The sequence below is a fragment of the Eutrema salsugineum genome, unplaced genomic scaffold, assembly GCF_000478725.1.
Source record: "Eutrema salsugineum unplaced genomic scaffold, Eutsalg1_0 scaffold_15, whole genome shotgun sequence".
Taxonomy (NCBI): domain Eukaryota; kingdom Viridiplantae; phylum Streptophyta; class Magnoliopsida; order Brassicales; family Brassicaceae; genus Eutrema; species Eutrema salsugineum.
Genome location: NW_006256867.1, coordinates 1,858,371 through 1,873,259, shown reverse-complemented (window position 1 = coordinate 1,873,259; position 14,889 = coordinate 1,858,371). Strand labels below are relative to the sequence as shown.

Below are 14,889 nucleotides of genomic sequence, written 5' to 3'. Positions count from 1 at the left end.
CTACGCGTTTTTTAAATCTACCATATACACAAATAAATCTATCACTATGAATCTAAATCTCTAATAGTAGATTTATATTCTTCAAAAATAAATCTATTTTTACTAAAACAAATCTACTTTAAAAGGTCAATAACTCTACCAATTTCGTCCACCAAAGTCAACTTTCCATCATTATATCTACCAAATCGAAATAAATTTACCTTACATAACAAAAAATATATCAACAAAATCAAATTTACCTTCACGTTGAAAATAAGTCTACCAAAATAAGTCTACCAACATTTTACAAATCATCAACATTTACACAAATCTATCAATGGATAATATATCTACCCATAAACATTTAAGTCTATCAACAAAAATATCTCTACCATTAACGATGATAGACTTATTTCTTAGCGCGTTAGTTTTCCTGCTGACGTGGAAATTAAATAATAATGGTATTTTCGTAACTGCGTTTTTTATAACCAAAGCATCCAAAGAGTAAAATTGGGATTTTTCAAAAAACAAAATTGTTCTAGTATTTTCGAGATTGTGAGATTATTCTACTAATTACCAACTTTTTTTAAGGCCTTACAGCAATCCTCCCTATAAATATATACTGCCAAAAATTCTAAGAAAAAATGACAGTTTAGTATGCTTAGTACAGGTAACATAAAAAGAACATGATTAAGGTATTAGGTTATAGTCTAGATGACACCATCTTCTTAGGTGGCAAATGGATTAGGGATCTTGTTGCTCTTGCTTTTCTTGTTTCTCCCTAATAGCTTCCTCCACAGGCTCTTAGCTCCGCCACTCTTTTTCTGAGGAACAATGGAGAAGCAGTTTGTTTCAAGGCCTTTGCTTTTTTTGTCTGAGAGAAGAATCTGTTCCAACGCCTCAATAGTTTCATTGTAAACAGATTTGCCTCCATTTCCGTTTTTATCTTCTGCTTGAGAATTCTGGTCCTTGGATTCTCCTCCATTGTCATGATCTTCTGCCTTCATCTGATCCAAAAGAGATGATCTCTGTGTGGTCAGTCTCTTCTCTGGTTTTGTCTCTTGTGAAGGTTGTGCAGTAGCTAAGTTGTTCGATTTGGAGGTAAAGTCAGGTGTGAGTTTGTCTGAAAGCAAAGCTGTTTCCTTTGAGTTAGTCAATGCTTTGAGCTGCTTTCCCAGGTTTAGAATCGTCTCTTGACACTCAGCTAACTTTTCAGAAGCAGCAGTGATCTCCAATTCCTGTCATCAAACATATAAGAAAATCAACCTCTCATTTGTCTTGGAAAAAACAATTCAAAATGTCAGGTTTTGATCTTGTGCTGGTTCTTACAGTTCGCATGTTTTGTGTTTCGTCCAGCGTAAGCTCGCTCGCTGAAGCACTGCAACAAGAAAACCATTGGATTCATCAGAGATAACTCAAATGATTGATTGAAGTCTTCAAGCATTCACACTTACCTTGCTGCCTTGTCCTTTGCCTCTTCTTCAACAATTTTGCTCGGTAGCTTGTGATTGTAAGGTTTTTTTACGATGAGCTGATCCTTGGAAGCCAAAGATGAAACATCATCTGTCTTAAGCTTATCTGCTTCTGAAACCTGGTCAACTATTCCAATATCAATTTCGCTTCCACTCCGTGACTCATCCCACTCGAACTGCTCCTTAATCTCATTTCTCATGCTTGAAACATCTTGAAGAGAAAAACAGTGGTTCACCATCCATTCCAAGACAGAGCTTAACTCTTCTGCAAACTTGTTCATGTCTGCTTTTCTGTCTAATAGATCATAACAAGTCTGAAGAAATCGTTGCAATACACTACTGAGCTCTGTAGTTTTCCATTGCAAGACACGAGCAGTGTAACCTGAAAGCCTTTCTGATTCTCCGTGTGAGACATGCCTCTCATCTTTTAAGCTGACTACTTCGATAATTTCAACGATCCTGCGAATCGATTTGCTGATACAACACTCCACGTCTGGTCTACCGTCCACAGTGAGATTCTCGGTCTGTTTTAAGCTTGAATGGTTTACACCTGACAAAGCTTTTCTGATATCTTCAAGTACTTCATCAGTGTTTCTATGCGTAACACGCATATGGTCCATGATCGCATTCAAGACGATATGAAGAGATTGAGGTAATTTGCTCGTTGAATCTGACTTGATATCTTGAGGAGATGCGCCAGGATCTGTTCTGGGAGTTTTTGTTACCTCTGATGAATTTTCATTAGATTCGTTCTCTACAGGGCCAGTAGCTGAAATGGAATCAGAAGAACAAATAGGAGAGCTTCCAGGTCGGTTATCGACTGTACCTGTTACCATTGCAAGCTTCTCCATTTCAGCAAAATCATCCATTAGTTTCATCTCTGAAGCTTTGGGAGTTCTAACCAAACTTGAGCCCGTTTGCTTCTTGTTCTTGAAATTCTCCAGCTCTGATAGCAAAGCAGAAGCCCAGGAATCTGAACAGCTAACTTTATCATCGTTGTCAAACTCTGATAGTGATGCAAGCGAGACTTCATGTGACACATTGCTGCAACTGCTTGGGTCAATGTTTGTGCCTTTAGAAGATTCGTCGAGGTGAGACTCGAATTCAAGTAGTCTTGACGCTGTTCGAGAATACATATTTCTTGAGAACTGAAGCTCATTGACTTTCTTGTTTAACGCATCCCTCAGAGTCTTGTTCTCTTCTTCCAGTAAGCATAATTGCTCAGTGAGGTTACTGATTTTTTCAGAATCAATCATTGCACCGTTAGAGCTTCCATTGACTCTTCTCCTCCCCAACATCTCTACTTCACTTCTCATTTTGGGCAGAGCAGCGGGTCCTGGTAACCGTTTCCTGACAAGTGTCCGTAACCTTTGACACTCTTGTTCTAGCTTTGCAACTTTCTTCACATTCTCTAAGTGCAGTTTATGCGATGCTTCAGCGGTTCGACGGCTAAATTCTCTCTCTTCGTTCCGAATCTCAAGCTCTTTCTCCAGCACTCGGACTTCGTATCTCAGAGAAACGTTTTCTTTTTCCTTGGACTCTAAACTACTCACCAAAGCATTGAAATCAGCTTCAATACGGTCCCTCTCTCTGTTTAAATCATCAACAGTTTTGTTCTTTGCTAACAAAGCCTTTGAGAGTTGAGTGTTCTCGCCTTCTGCTTCTGCAAGCCTCTTCCCGGTATCTGCCAATTCTGTCTTTACAACAGTCAATAATCGTTCGTGCCCCTGTGATGCTTTTGTCAAAGCATCATGCATTCTACGCTCCTGCTCCTCGCGAACAAAGCGAAGCTGCTGCATACATTCTTTTAGACCAGCGTCCGTGTGACTTGACCTCTCGTCGCTCCTCTGTTTCTCATTCAAAGCTTCTTCAAGCTTCTTCTTGAGAGATGCTGATTCAGCTTTTGTCTTCTCCCAGCCTGTTTAACACAAAATGCAAATGGAACAAGAAGCTACGTGAGACCGTGAAGAGGACAAAAGTCAGAGGAAAAATAAGATTCAGTAAAGTTACCAATAATTGCTTCTTGTGTCTCAGTCTTATGCTTATTGCTCTCAGCTTCAACAGAGGTAAGCTTATCATTTAGACTTTTAAGGCGATTTTCAAGCTCTATCTTGTCAGCAACAAGCTTCTCAAACTGATTTTACAAACAATCAAGCTCATGATCATCAAAGTTCGGCAAATAGAGGCAACACAAAACTCAACTTATCAGGATAATCTAAGCTATTATTACACAAGATTCACAATCAATGGTGATTCAGATACATAACATACATCTCTAGACACAAAATGTGCAAAGAACATCCATTTTCCAACCTACCACCAAACATAAAGCTATAATCAATATCCACTTACCTCTCCATTGGAGGAAATGCCATTACTTTCGACAACTGCTTCCTCCATTGATTTCTTCTTCCAAGGCCATGCTTTATGGTCCATTTATTACCCCACAAGCCACACAACTACTCTTGAATTTTTGACAATATCCTATAACATAGAAATCAAACAGAAAGACATTTACTTCCTCCTCATTTGCATAAACAAAACCTGAAAACAAAGCTCAGATTATTTTGTTTTGTTTGATTTATCCGATCCCACATTTCTCAAATGGACCCACATTTACAAGTGAATGGGACTCAAATCCAGATTGAAAGTGAAGAACAAAACAAAACCTCTAAAAAAAATCCCAAATCAGTATAACAAATATCCTTGGATGCATAAAGAGAAAGCTTGAGCTAGCTCCAACAATGGCTTCTACATGCAGTACACACACACAAAAAAAAAAGGAAACAGTTCATAAAGTTGAAGACTTTAATAGAAACCCATGACGAATCACACTTTCTGGATAAAAGAGAAACAATAAAGTCAGATTTTTTTTAGCCACATTAAGAAGATTTGAGAATGCCCATGAAAATAGAAACAAAAGACAAAAGATTTCCTAAAACCAACAGAAAAAAACAAAAAAATTCCTCACCTTAAAGCCAAATTTACCCGCATCACACTCAGATCGTTTCGAGGAAACAACAATGGAGATTATAAAAAAAATAGAGAAGATTAGCTAGAGAAGACGAGTGAAGAGGACAAAGAAACATAGAGGTAATGACAAATGAAAGGTTAAGGAAGAAAAGGGACTGTTTGGCAAAGTTTAGATTACTCGAAAACAACTGTAGAGAGAGAGGGACCGTTTAGTGTGAGAGTTTAGAGAGAGAGAGAGTGAAAGACTGTAGAGAGATAGCGGATGTGTCGGGTAGGATCTGATCGAAATGGGCCACGTACGCTTAATGAACGTTGGATCGTACGAGATTATTTAAATGGCTAATATAAATATTTAATTTGGATTATTTAAAGGTAAACATGTTATGAATTTCATGGACCTCGGAATTCTAATATTTATAAGAAAATTTAACCTGATAATTAACTACTAATACTTTTTATTTTTATTCAAAAGTGATTTGTAGTAATGCTTAATCCTACAAGTGGACCTTGGAATTCTAATATTTTAAAACGTTAAGCTTATAATATACTAATTCTTTTTCTTAACTACTAGGAATGCTTTATGCTTGATGAATAATTAATTAAGATAAGTGTGCAAACTAATCAACTTTGAGAGTGCTTTTGTAGTTTACCTCACCATCTCTGTCTTGAGAGTTGTAAAATAATTCGTATTACTGCTGTCTTCGATATTTTATATCTCATAAATATGATTAGAATAATTTGGTGAGTCATGAAACCTAACTCCGTAAATAATTTTGTGATAGGAGCTTATTCAATAATTAAACTTTCCCGAATGATTGTTAAGAAATTAATAAGACTATTGTAGTTAATGCTCTTAACATTTTATAAAATTTCAGGAGGTGTATTCAATCAAGCATTTAATTTGGAATGATTTGTGTAATATATATATATATATATATATTTCTTCAATCATGAATTTTATGAAGTCTTCTAAAATAAAATCTTATTGTTTGTAATATTTGTATATATCTCTTAAAGTCTAATGTAATGGAACAAGTTATTTGAAAAAGTCATTCAAATCCATATCATTATAAATATTATAAGGTTTATCGTTAATGATTTTAAGTTGTTTTAGAAGAGTTTTTGGTTAAAAGTTCAAAAAAATCAGCAGATAATATTAATAACAAATTTTAGTGTCCCTAAGTTCACCTACAATCATCACAATCATTAAAAATTTCAACAAAAAGCAGACCATTTAAAATGTTTAGTTCAATACATCCCCACCACCACTTCTCATTTTTAACAACAACTATTTAATTCACCATTATGAAAAAAAAACATAATCAATTATAATATGTACTTCTCCTTTAAAGTACTACTTTTTTGTAAGTTTTTTGTTTAGAGGGAGGAGCCTTAACTAATATTGGCTTAATATTCCCTTAAAACAGTAACATTTGCTAAATCGCTTCATTAGCAAGCATACACCTTCTTTGTTTAGAAAGGACTTCATGATGGGTCCAATTAAAGATGTAATTAGCCAACTAAGTTTTAGGTGATCAGTCTTTGTATATGTATTAACATTACTCCAAAACTTGCTTTCGAGCTCTAAGAAGATCACTCATCAGTCGCAAATTAGTGTCACTTCACTCTACTTTAATTTTTAATCAAACTTTCTGACCAGATTCTCTTCTAACTTCTCTTTTAGAGATTTTATTTACGTGGCCTGGTAAATGCGGTTAGAGCCAGATATAATTTATAAGTATAAATCGAATAGAGATATAAATGAAAAACATCAGAAGAATCAAATTGAATATTGATAGAATGGTGTAGAAAAGAAAAAAAAATAAACATTATCAAATATTTGTTAGTAATGCTATTAGTAATGCAAAAAATTAAGATGGTTCAAAAATAAACTTGAGATGCGAGTCATTTAGACAGGAAAAAATTAAGAGAAACCCACATCTAAGATGAAAAATATTTTACAAAACATTGTCAAACTTTACTAAGAATCCGAAGTTGCTTACTTAAGCTCACTGAGAAGTTTGGTTGAATATTCCCAAATATTTTATCCAAAAACAAACTGTCGCCAATACAGACAAGGATACAGACAAGGATCAAGAAACCTCCCAAAAGTACAACGGAAGAACAAACAGAGAATAGGCATCTCCAGGTATTTTGATAACATGGAATTTTTCAGACCTAGCTAACATCAAAACTAATGACTGCAACTTCCTCTGTGCTAAGATTAGCTTCATAATACACAACACCATCTATACATATCTGGCAACCAAAAGGAAAGTGAGGATCACTGTTGTGAGGATCGCTGTTTTCAATCACCTTCCACGAATTCTTCTTATTCCCAAGTGTCAACAGCTGAAAAACAAGCTCTCGTTCTGCTTTCTTGGAAACACTTCTTGGATTGGTCAAACACAAGACTTTGTAAACACCATCAATAGGATCATAGCCCAACAAGTGTTGAAGGACATAATTTTGGTGTTCGAATTGGGGTAATGTGATGGATCTTCTGGTGCTTGAATTGTAGACCACAAGCCCAAAGCCACAGATAGTTCTATAACAAAACAGACCATGAACAGATGGAGAATCCATTGTCTCCAGACATGAAGGATGAGTTATTTGGTAAGTAGCTACAGAGGCTTCACCTTCTTGATTTCGGGTTTGCGAGCTTCGCTCTCTTTCTTTTCATGGTCGAGAGAAAACCAAAGGTGTCGACTTTGGAGTTTGAAATCACTATGAACAAAAAAGTAAACTTTGCTGCACATAAGAGAAGACGAAGTAAAGAGAGAGATTTAGCGGCGTTTGCGTTTCGATATAAGCAATCTCGCCTTTGCCGGCGACAACTCTTCAACTCTTGCAACACATGTTGCACGTGTGTCATTGTCCCTTATCATGTTCAACACGTGTTTTCTTTTTGTACAATGTTTATCACTAATACTTCCCATTATTATCACCATAAATAATAAAAAATTGTTTAAGCTTTCTTCATAAAAGTTTTCTTTCCAACATATTTTTATATGTGTTTTCTCTACATCATATGTAACTTGTAAGCTCGCCTAGTTCAAGATACAATTTTATTCTTCAAGCATTTTGAGTATCTTCTGAGCAAAATTTAAATCAGAAAACTGAATCAAGCATCCCTAAACTTACAAAGAGACATGCTATTCCTGGAGTGTATTTCAGAAGCAACTCAATATGAAGTAGAACTCTTTTGTAAGTACGTTTTGTTATGCTTTATCAATTAGGTTCAGAATTTAAGAAGAACACTAAAAACACAATAGCAACCAAAGATAAAGAGTAGATAATTAACATAAACAAACTGTGGTCTTAAAAGACAAGGATCATCAAACCTCCCAAGTAACCACAAAGGAAGAACAAAAGCTAGACGAGGTAAGTCAACAGAGATGAGCAACTCTAACTTAACATTGAAGATGAAAAACAAAACCATCATTGCTTACTGGATCTTAGAGAAACATGAGACTCTCAACCTGACTAGAGAAGACATGGAACAGATAACGATTGTATCCTTTCTTATATCGTAGCAGCTTATGCTCTGTGATTCCTTCTGTCTCAACTTTTCTCATACTGTTTCTTTTTGGATCATAATAGAGAACATAATATGGTGGAAGTGGTACCCACAATAAAATTGGTGCCAAAAGAAACTCACCCGCGTCAGTGACATCAATGAACCGATGAAGCCCAGGTAGTGATGTTCTTGTGTCCTGTAAATTTGTCCACAAATGAGGCAAAACAAAAGTCTTCCTCAACCATTCATGTTTCACTGCATCCTCCAAAACCCACAAATCAACACTACCATTAACAGGAATTAGACCGCCCACGATGGCTAGCTTCCCCTCATACCTTATCATGGTTCGACTAATTATAGAAAGGGCAGGTCTTTTGATAACATGGAATTTTTCAGACCTAACATCAAAACTCATGACTGCAACTTCCTTACGCTCTGTGCCAACCTTAGCTTCATAATACACAACACCATCGATACATATCTGGCTTTTGAAAGGTAAGTGAGGATGACTGTTTTCAATCACCTTCCACGAACTCTTCTCATTCCCAAGTGTCAACACCTGAAAAACAGGTTCTCGTTCTGCTGTATGGAAGAAACTTCTTGGTTTGGTCAAACACAAGACTTTGTAAACACCATCAATAGGATCATAGCCCAACAAATGTTGAATGATATAACTTTGGTGTTCGAATTGGGGTAATGTGATGCATCTTCTGGTGCTTGAATTGTAGACCGCAAGCCCAAAGCCACAAATAGTTCTATAACAAAACAGACCATGAACAGATGGAGATTCGGTTGTGAGCTTATATGAAAGGTGCTTCATTTGGTAAGTAGCTACAGAAGCTTCACCTTGATTTCGGGTTAAATGGGACGAGTAAAAGAAGCCATCTTGTCTATTGTCTTCACGCTGGAAGGTGATGAAGAGACGATCCGGTCGATTAGAAGACTCGGTGAGGAACAATTTCATGAAATCTCGGCGGCGGATGGTGCAAGCCCAGAGCTTTGACACGCAGAGGAACCTCGCTAGGGTTTTGACCGGTAATCGTTTGAGTATCTCCATTATTACATCAATCGGAACCAGATCTGAGATTGTTCTCCGGTCATCTGAAATCTTCTTCCTCTGTTTCGTAACCCTAAGCGACGCCGATGTCGATTCCACGATTGCGTTGCTGGTTTCGACTCTGTCAGTGTCAGAGGTTGCTCTGCTTTCATTGCGACTCGAAGAGGATCGAGTATTGTAGTGAAATGTTCTTATGCTATCATCTGCGACCTTCCCTCTCTTTCTTTTCATGGTGGAGAGAAAACAAAAGGTGTCGACTTTGGAGTTTGAAATCACAATGGAAGCTAAACTTTGCTGCACACAAGAGAAGAGGAGGAGATGTGGCCGCGTTTGCTTTAAACCAGTCCACGTTTTCTAACGTTTTGGATTAACGATTTCACTTTTCCTTATTGATTTCAAGTTTGGTAAATTAATAATGGGTTTTTGTTTTTCTGGTGAATTTAAATTTACCGCAAACATAACCTTTTATATAAAAAAATTTTGTCCCATGAAACCTTTAATCATGATCTACTCTAAACATTGTCACATGGAAACCTTGGTCAACAATAATTAATTATCATAGAAATGTTTTTAAAAACATATAAAAGTAGATTGTTTTGACTCCATATTTTTCTTTTTTAAGCTTAAAAAAATTGATTTATTTCTCGAATGACGATGCTGATCTTGTATGTATCGTTCCAATTTCAGCAAAGTGACTTCCTTCCATATTGTCTCACCATTAATCTCAATACTCTCTTTCTTTCTCCTTCAATCTCATCTTCTTTGCTACAAGAACAGAGATGATGATAAAAAGTTTGTTTGTACATTTCCTAAAGAGACGAGATACTAAAGAGATACACAGTAATTATAATTGTGATACACAAAAGTAATTATAGTTGATACTCAAAATCTTCTTCACGTCGACCTCAAATACTTGGCTTTCACTGTTCACACTCTCCATCAAAGCTATGGAGAATCTCTGTTTCCGAGACTCTGTTTCTCTCTTTGTAACGATGGTAGTTAATTAGTTATCGCTCTTCTTCTTCCGCGTCTCACTCTCTCTGCTTCTTCTACATATTCTCGTCCCGACAAGTGTTACGACAATTGTGGATCAGATTCTAATGTCACTTACAGTGACCGGACTTTTGTCGGAGAAATGTCCTCCGGTGGTAACCAATCAGGATCAGGAATCTACGAAACGGTTAGGATCTTCACAATCCCTTCTTCTTACAAGTTCCAGCTCGATTTCATTGGTCTACACTTCGTGCGTCTCCATTTCTCTCCTGTCTCTTCTCGAACAGAGCTTTTAACTGCTCGTTTCACTGTCTCTGCTAATCCTCGCTTGAAAAGTTTCTCACTTCAGAATCTCACCGAGACCCCACAAGCCCGAACTCAAAATCCGATTCGTGCCCGATCAATCATCCATGGCTTTCATTTACGACATTGAAGTGTTCTCTAATCCTAATGACCTCATAATCCCTTCAGACTCGACAAGAAAACGACACCTTGGGACGAACTTGGTCATTAGACGATGACTTTCTCTACCAAAATGATTCTTCAAGAAACGTTCAATCAACACAAAAGCTTAACTACGAGTCAGGGTCAGGGTCAGCATCATCATTCACCGCTCCTGATTTTGTCTACCAGACAGCTAAAACGAGTATGTGCAGACACACATCTTGACAAAGAGATCAGATGTATCGCGTTTGGAGTTATTCTCCTCGAGGTCTTGTGCGCAAGACCGGCTCTCAACAGTTATCTTCCTAGCAAGGAAGTGAATCTAGCAGCGTGAGCTATGTGCCACAAATTCACAAAGGGATCATCGATGAAATCGTAGATCCGATATTGACAGGGAAAGTCGAGACGAATTCTTCGAGGAAGTTCATGGAACTCGCAGAGAAAAGTCTGAAGAATGACGGAAGAGAGAAGCCGAGCATGGAGGATGTGTTATGGGATCTTGACAGATGATGATGATCTGGCTCATTGGTGAGTGATTTGCTTAGCTCCATATCAATTGTACAGGACGAACAAGTGAAGACCAAATATGAAACTAGAGATTCATCAGAAACTAAGGTTCTCTCCCAAATTAGACAAGAACCGTGACGTTCACGTTACGTAGGGAAGTGCTATGTAACCGACCATTGACAAACATTTTTCCTAAGATAAATAAAACCCCAATCATTAAAGACTTTCACCAGTCGCAAATTCGCAAAGGTAGAGATTATCCAACAAAAATAAAACCATACTTTCAAGTCAAGTCAAAACAGAAACAATCATATCGAGCAAAAAAGTCTAAAAGGCAAAATCAATTCCCGCAAAAATTTTGTCAATCAAGAGAGAGAGAGAGAGAGAGAGAGAGAGAGGGAGAGAGTTAAAAGTAAAACTCCGACAAAAAGCTTCTCATAAGTGATCATTAATGGTAAGAGAAGCCAAGAGATCACTTGGGCTTCCACTCTTGCCTTCACTCACCTGCGATTGCTGCTGGTTCACGTTTCTCAACACATCCAATGCTTCTGAAACTTTAGCATTTAGAGCCTCCGGTGACTCGAGCAGATGCAAAACTTCAGTCTGATCCATCTCCAGAAGCATACCGGTCACTTTGGCAGCGTTCTCGTGCTCTATCTGATCCACTAATGGGTATAGATTCTCACCTAGAAGCTATACAAACCCAAAATGAAACAGAGAATGTAAGTGAACTTCTCCAAGACCACAAGATTCGAAAAAGACTACGTATTGAGAGAGACTTACTGTTCTCTGCTGAGCAGGTGAGGCTTGAGCAAGGGAAGAAGCCAATGCACCAGCGGGCATAGGCTGAGGAAAAGGCATTCCATTCATGTCATAAGCAACTGGAACCATTCCTCCGGGCATTGAGCCGTCCTGCATGTTTCTACCAGGAGGGTAACGGTACCCAGGTCCTCTTGGCATCATCTAGACGAGAGAAGAGAGCAAAACAAGAGCTTAGAGAATCATCTTGACCCGGGATTTGATGCCATGTTTTACTTTTAGTCTAAGCACTAACTAACCTGTGGCTGCATAAAGGACATTGGTTGCTGAGGCTGATGGCGCATGGGTCCATCACCTGACCGTCTGCCACCTGGTCGTGGACCTTGCTGACCTGGCTGCATCATCGGGCCGTAAAAGCCTGGCCTCATTCCAGGAACCATCTGAGGCTGATATCCAAATCCAGCCTATCACAGATTTTTAAGTAACTCAGATGAGTTGTTATTGATTTCAAAATACATGTTCAAGGAACATCCAATGAAACAAATCTCAGCATCAGAAAAAAGTGGTACCTGGTGAGGGATGATTGGTGGAGGCCCTTGACCGTAAAAAATCTGTTGGCCAATACCTGGACCACCACCTGGGAATATTGGCATACGAGGACCCATACCGGGAATAAAGGCAGGTCTCATTTGGGAAAACTGTGCCTGAAACAAGACCATAAGAGATATATGATGAAGGGTCAAACTAAAGTACCAGCTTTTAGGTTGTTCATTGATGGTGGGAAGTATTACCTGCAGCTTAGCCCTTCTTTCTTCCTTCCTCTGTGCAAGAGCAACATACAACGGTTTGCCACCAACCATTTTACCATTCATTTCGTTCAGCTGCAAAAAAACACAAAAGCATATACATGAAGAAAGAATCTAGAGATTCAAAACAGCTTAGTAATGTCTCAAGGCAAGATAATTTATATTACCACTCTAGATGCTTCACTGGCAGCTGAGAAGGCAACAAATCCTGATCCTTTGCTAGTACCACTAGGGTCTCGCATAACCTGTTTGTTTTAAAAGTAAGAGATTCAAATCAATCAATAGACAAAAATATGACTTTCTCATGGTTAGTATGTACGCGCAAAGCAACAATTCCTACCTTGCAGGAAGTAATTGTACCAAACTCGGCAAACAGCTCGCGCAACTTTTCATCAGTGACAGTATCATCAAGATTCTTAACATACAAATTCAAACCGTCAAACTTGTTTCCTGTCTCCCTTGAGCCTTGCTCATATCTTCTGCTCAACTCAAGTTCCCTCTCGGATTTCTTCTGAGCTTTACCTACATACCACTCCTTATCATCAAACTTCTTCCCGTTGAGGGCCTCAACAGCACGTGCTGCATCTTCAGCATTCTCAAAGTTGACAAATCCAAAACACCTGGATCTCCCATCTCCATCCCTCATAACCACAGCGCTTGAAATATTACCATACTGACCAAAAGTCGTCTTCAGCTCATCATCCGTTGTGGTTTCCGACAGATTCTTCACGTAAACATTGGTAAACTTCATCTTATCAGCAGCAGACTCTCTTTCCTCCTTCCGGAGAAAAGGTCCAACAAAAATCTGCTTGTCATTCAGCATTTTCCCATTCAGCTTCTCAATAGCGTTTTTAGCTGAATCCTCACTCTCAAACTGCACAAAACCATACCCCTTGGACTGACCCATGTGATCAGTAGCAACCTTACAGGACACAATACTTCCACACACTGAAAACGTCTCGTGCAGAGTCTTGTTGTCAACTGACTTGTCCAAATTCTTCACATTGAGAAAACACCCCAAAACAGAATTAACCATCATCAAAAAGGAACACAAGCTGCACAACAAATTTACAATAGAGAGCTCAAAAGAAAAAATACCTTAACAAATAAGTTTCCAATCCCACTTCTACGAGCAGAAGAGTCACGAGAAGAGTAAGTAATCCGAATCATCTTCCCATTGAGAGTAGTGTAGTTCAACTTATTCAATGCCTTTTCCGCTGTCATTACAAAAACGCAAAAAAGTCTCAAACCAAAGAAACAAGAAGATAACAAAACCCCCTAAAACTGCAAATTAGAGGCAAAGTAACATAATTTTCGACCCATTTCATAATCAATACAAACAAAAATCGCAAATTGGTAGCTAAAAACAAATCAAACAGTTCATCGACGCAATACCCATCACTCAGATTCTCCAAAAAATGGTTAATTTAGATCGTAAAAGCATAATGTCGAATGTTATATCAACAAAAGGGGGGAAATTTAAGGGCACTAAACCAACCATCTTCGCTATTGCTGTAGTTGACATAACCATATCCAAGAGAAGTATTGGTGGCTGCGTCACGGCAAACACGAACAGATACGACCTGACAAACATCGGTGAAATAGTCATAGAGCTGAGAATCAGTCACAGTGAAATCCAGATCTCCGACGTAGAGCGAACACATAGCACCGTGATTCACTCCGTCGCTGCCGCCAGAAGCCACTGTCCCTTCTCCGACAGTAACCGGAGATGAATGTGAGGAATTGGCCTGAGCCTGAGCCTGAACCTGCGCCATTTTTCTGATAAGGGATTGAAGAGAAGGAAACAAAGAGAAAAAGGAGGCTTTTTTTTTGTTTTTTTGGGTTTTTAAGGGATAATTAGAGATAAATTAGGACGACGACGATGGCGAAGACGAAGTCGGAGATTTGTGGGCAGCACGGCGATACCGCAGCGGATAGTGATGGAGAAAAGCTGAGTTTATATAGTTGGTCAAGTCTCTCACCAACTGTGTGTGAGAATGATTCTTTTTGCTTCGAAAACCCTAGCCAGGTTAAAAAATAAAATAAAATTCTCTTATTTTTTGCTTTTTTCTCAGCCGTCCGATTCTTTTCTCTTACAAAAAAACTCATTTTTCCACGGTTTAAAAGAAACAGTCATGTTTTATTTCTCAGCCGTCTGATTCTTACAAAGAAGTAACGATGGGGCCCATCATATCTCACGTGCTCATCTCGTGACTGTGTTGTGTGTTCCATGCTTGCTCCGCCGTCGAAGAGACCTTCCGCTTCCGCCGCCGTCGCCGTTTTTTTACGAATTCATCTCCGGTAATTTCTCTCGGAACGATGTGTCTGTGTTTTCTCGAGCTCGAATTGGGAATTTTCTAGATTATTTATTCTTGTTTT

General features: G+C 38.3%; 3 protein-coding genes across 3 annotated transcripts; all 3 read right to left on the bottom strand.

The window, feature by feature from the left end:
• Positions 1-540: 540 nt before the first annotated feature.
• On the bottom strand, positions 541-4,552 carry LOC18022034 (filament-like plant protein 7). The gene is made up of 6 exons (XM_006404757.2): positions 4,423-4,552; positions 3,804-3,935; positions 3,462-3,585; positions 1,434-3,369; positions 1,309-1,357; positions 541-1,217 (listed from the first exon to the last, which is right to left on the bottom strand). The coding sequence occupies exons 2-6, from the start codon at positions 3,885-3,887 to the stop codon at positions 708-710; spliced, it is 2,703 nt and encodes a 900-aa protein (XP_006404820.1). The 5' UTR covers positions 3,888-3,935; positions 4,423-4,552; the 3' UTR covers positions 541-707.
• A 3,144-nt stretch (positions 4,553-7,696) lies between these two features.
• Positions 7,697-9,290, bottom strand: LOC18022033 (putative F-box protein At5g44220). Its single transcript, XM_006404756.2, has one exon. It carries the CDS (start codon positions 9,230-9,232, stop codon positions 7,883-7,885), a length of 1,350 nt encoding a protein of 449 aa, XP_006404819.2. The 5' UTR covers positions 9,233-9,290; the 3' UTR covers positions 7,697-7,882.
• Positions 9,291-11,141: 1,851 nt separating this feature from the next.
• Positions 11,142-14,482, bottom strand: LOC18021989 (polyadenylate-binding protein 4). Its single transcript, XM_006404755.2, has 9 exons — positions 14,009-14,482; positions 13,609-13,727; positions 12,851-13,507; positions 12,678-12,755; positions 12,496-12,585; positions 12,274-12,408; positions 12,004-12,168; positions 11,729-11,908; positions 11,142-11,638 (listed from the first exon to the last, which is right to left on the bottom strand). The coding sequence occupies exons 1-9, from the start codon at positions 14,283-14,285 to the stop codon at positions 11,381-11,383; spliced, it is 1,959 nt and encodes a 652-aa protein (XP_006404818.1). The 5' UTR covers positions 14,286-14,482; the 3' UTR covers positions 11,142-11,380.
• Positions 14,483-14,889: the final 407 nt, after the last annotated feature.

Coding starts and splice junctions, on each gene's coding strand:
- LOC18022034 (XM_006404757.2), bottom strand. CDS start 3,887: ATGGACCATAAAGCATGGCCTTGGAAGAAGAAATCAATGGAGGAAGCA. Junction 3,586..3,803: donor GCATTTCCTCCAATGGAGAG/GTAAGTGGATAT, acceptor TTGTAAAATCAG/TTTGAGAAGCTTGTTGCTGA. Junction 1,218..1,308: donor AAACACAAAACATGCGAACT/GTAAGAACCAGC, acceptor GTTTGATGACAG/GAATTGGAGATCACTGCTGC.
- LOC18022033 (XM_006404756.2), bottom strand. CDS start 9,232: ATGAAAAGAAAGAGAGGGAAGGTCGCAGATGATAGCATAAGAACATTT.
- LOC18021989 (XM_006404755.2), bottom strand. CDS start 14,285: ATGGCGCAGGTTCAGGCTCAGGCTCAGGCCAATTCCTCACATTCATCT. Junction 12,756..12,850: donor GTACAATTACTTCCTGCAAG/GTAGGAATTGTT, acceptor TAAAACAAACAG/GTTATGCGAGACCCTAGTGG. Junction 12,409..12,495: donor AAAGAAGGGCTAAGCTGCAG/GTAATACTTCCC, acceptor GTCTTGTTTCAG/GCACAGTTTTCCCAAATGAG.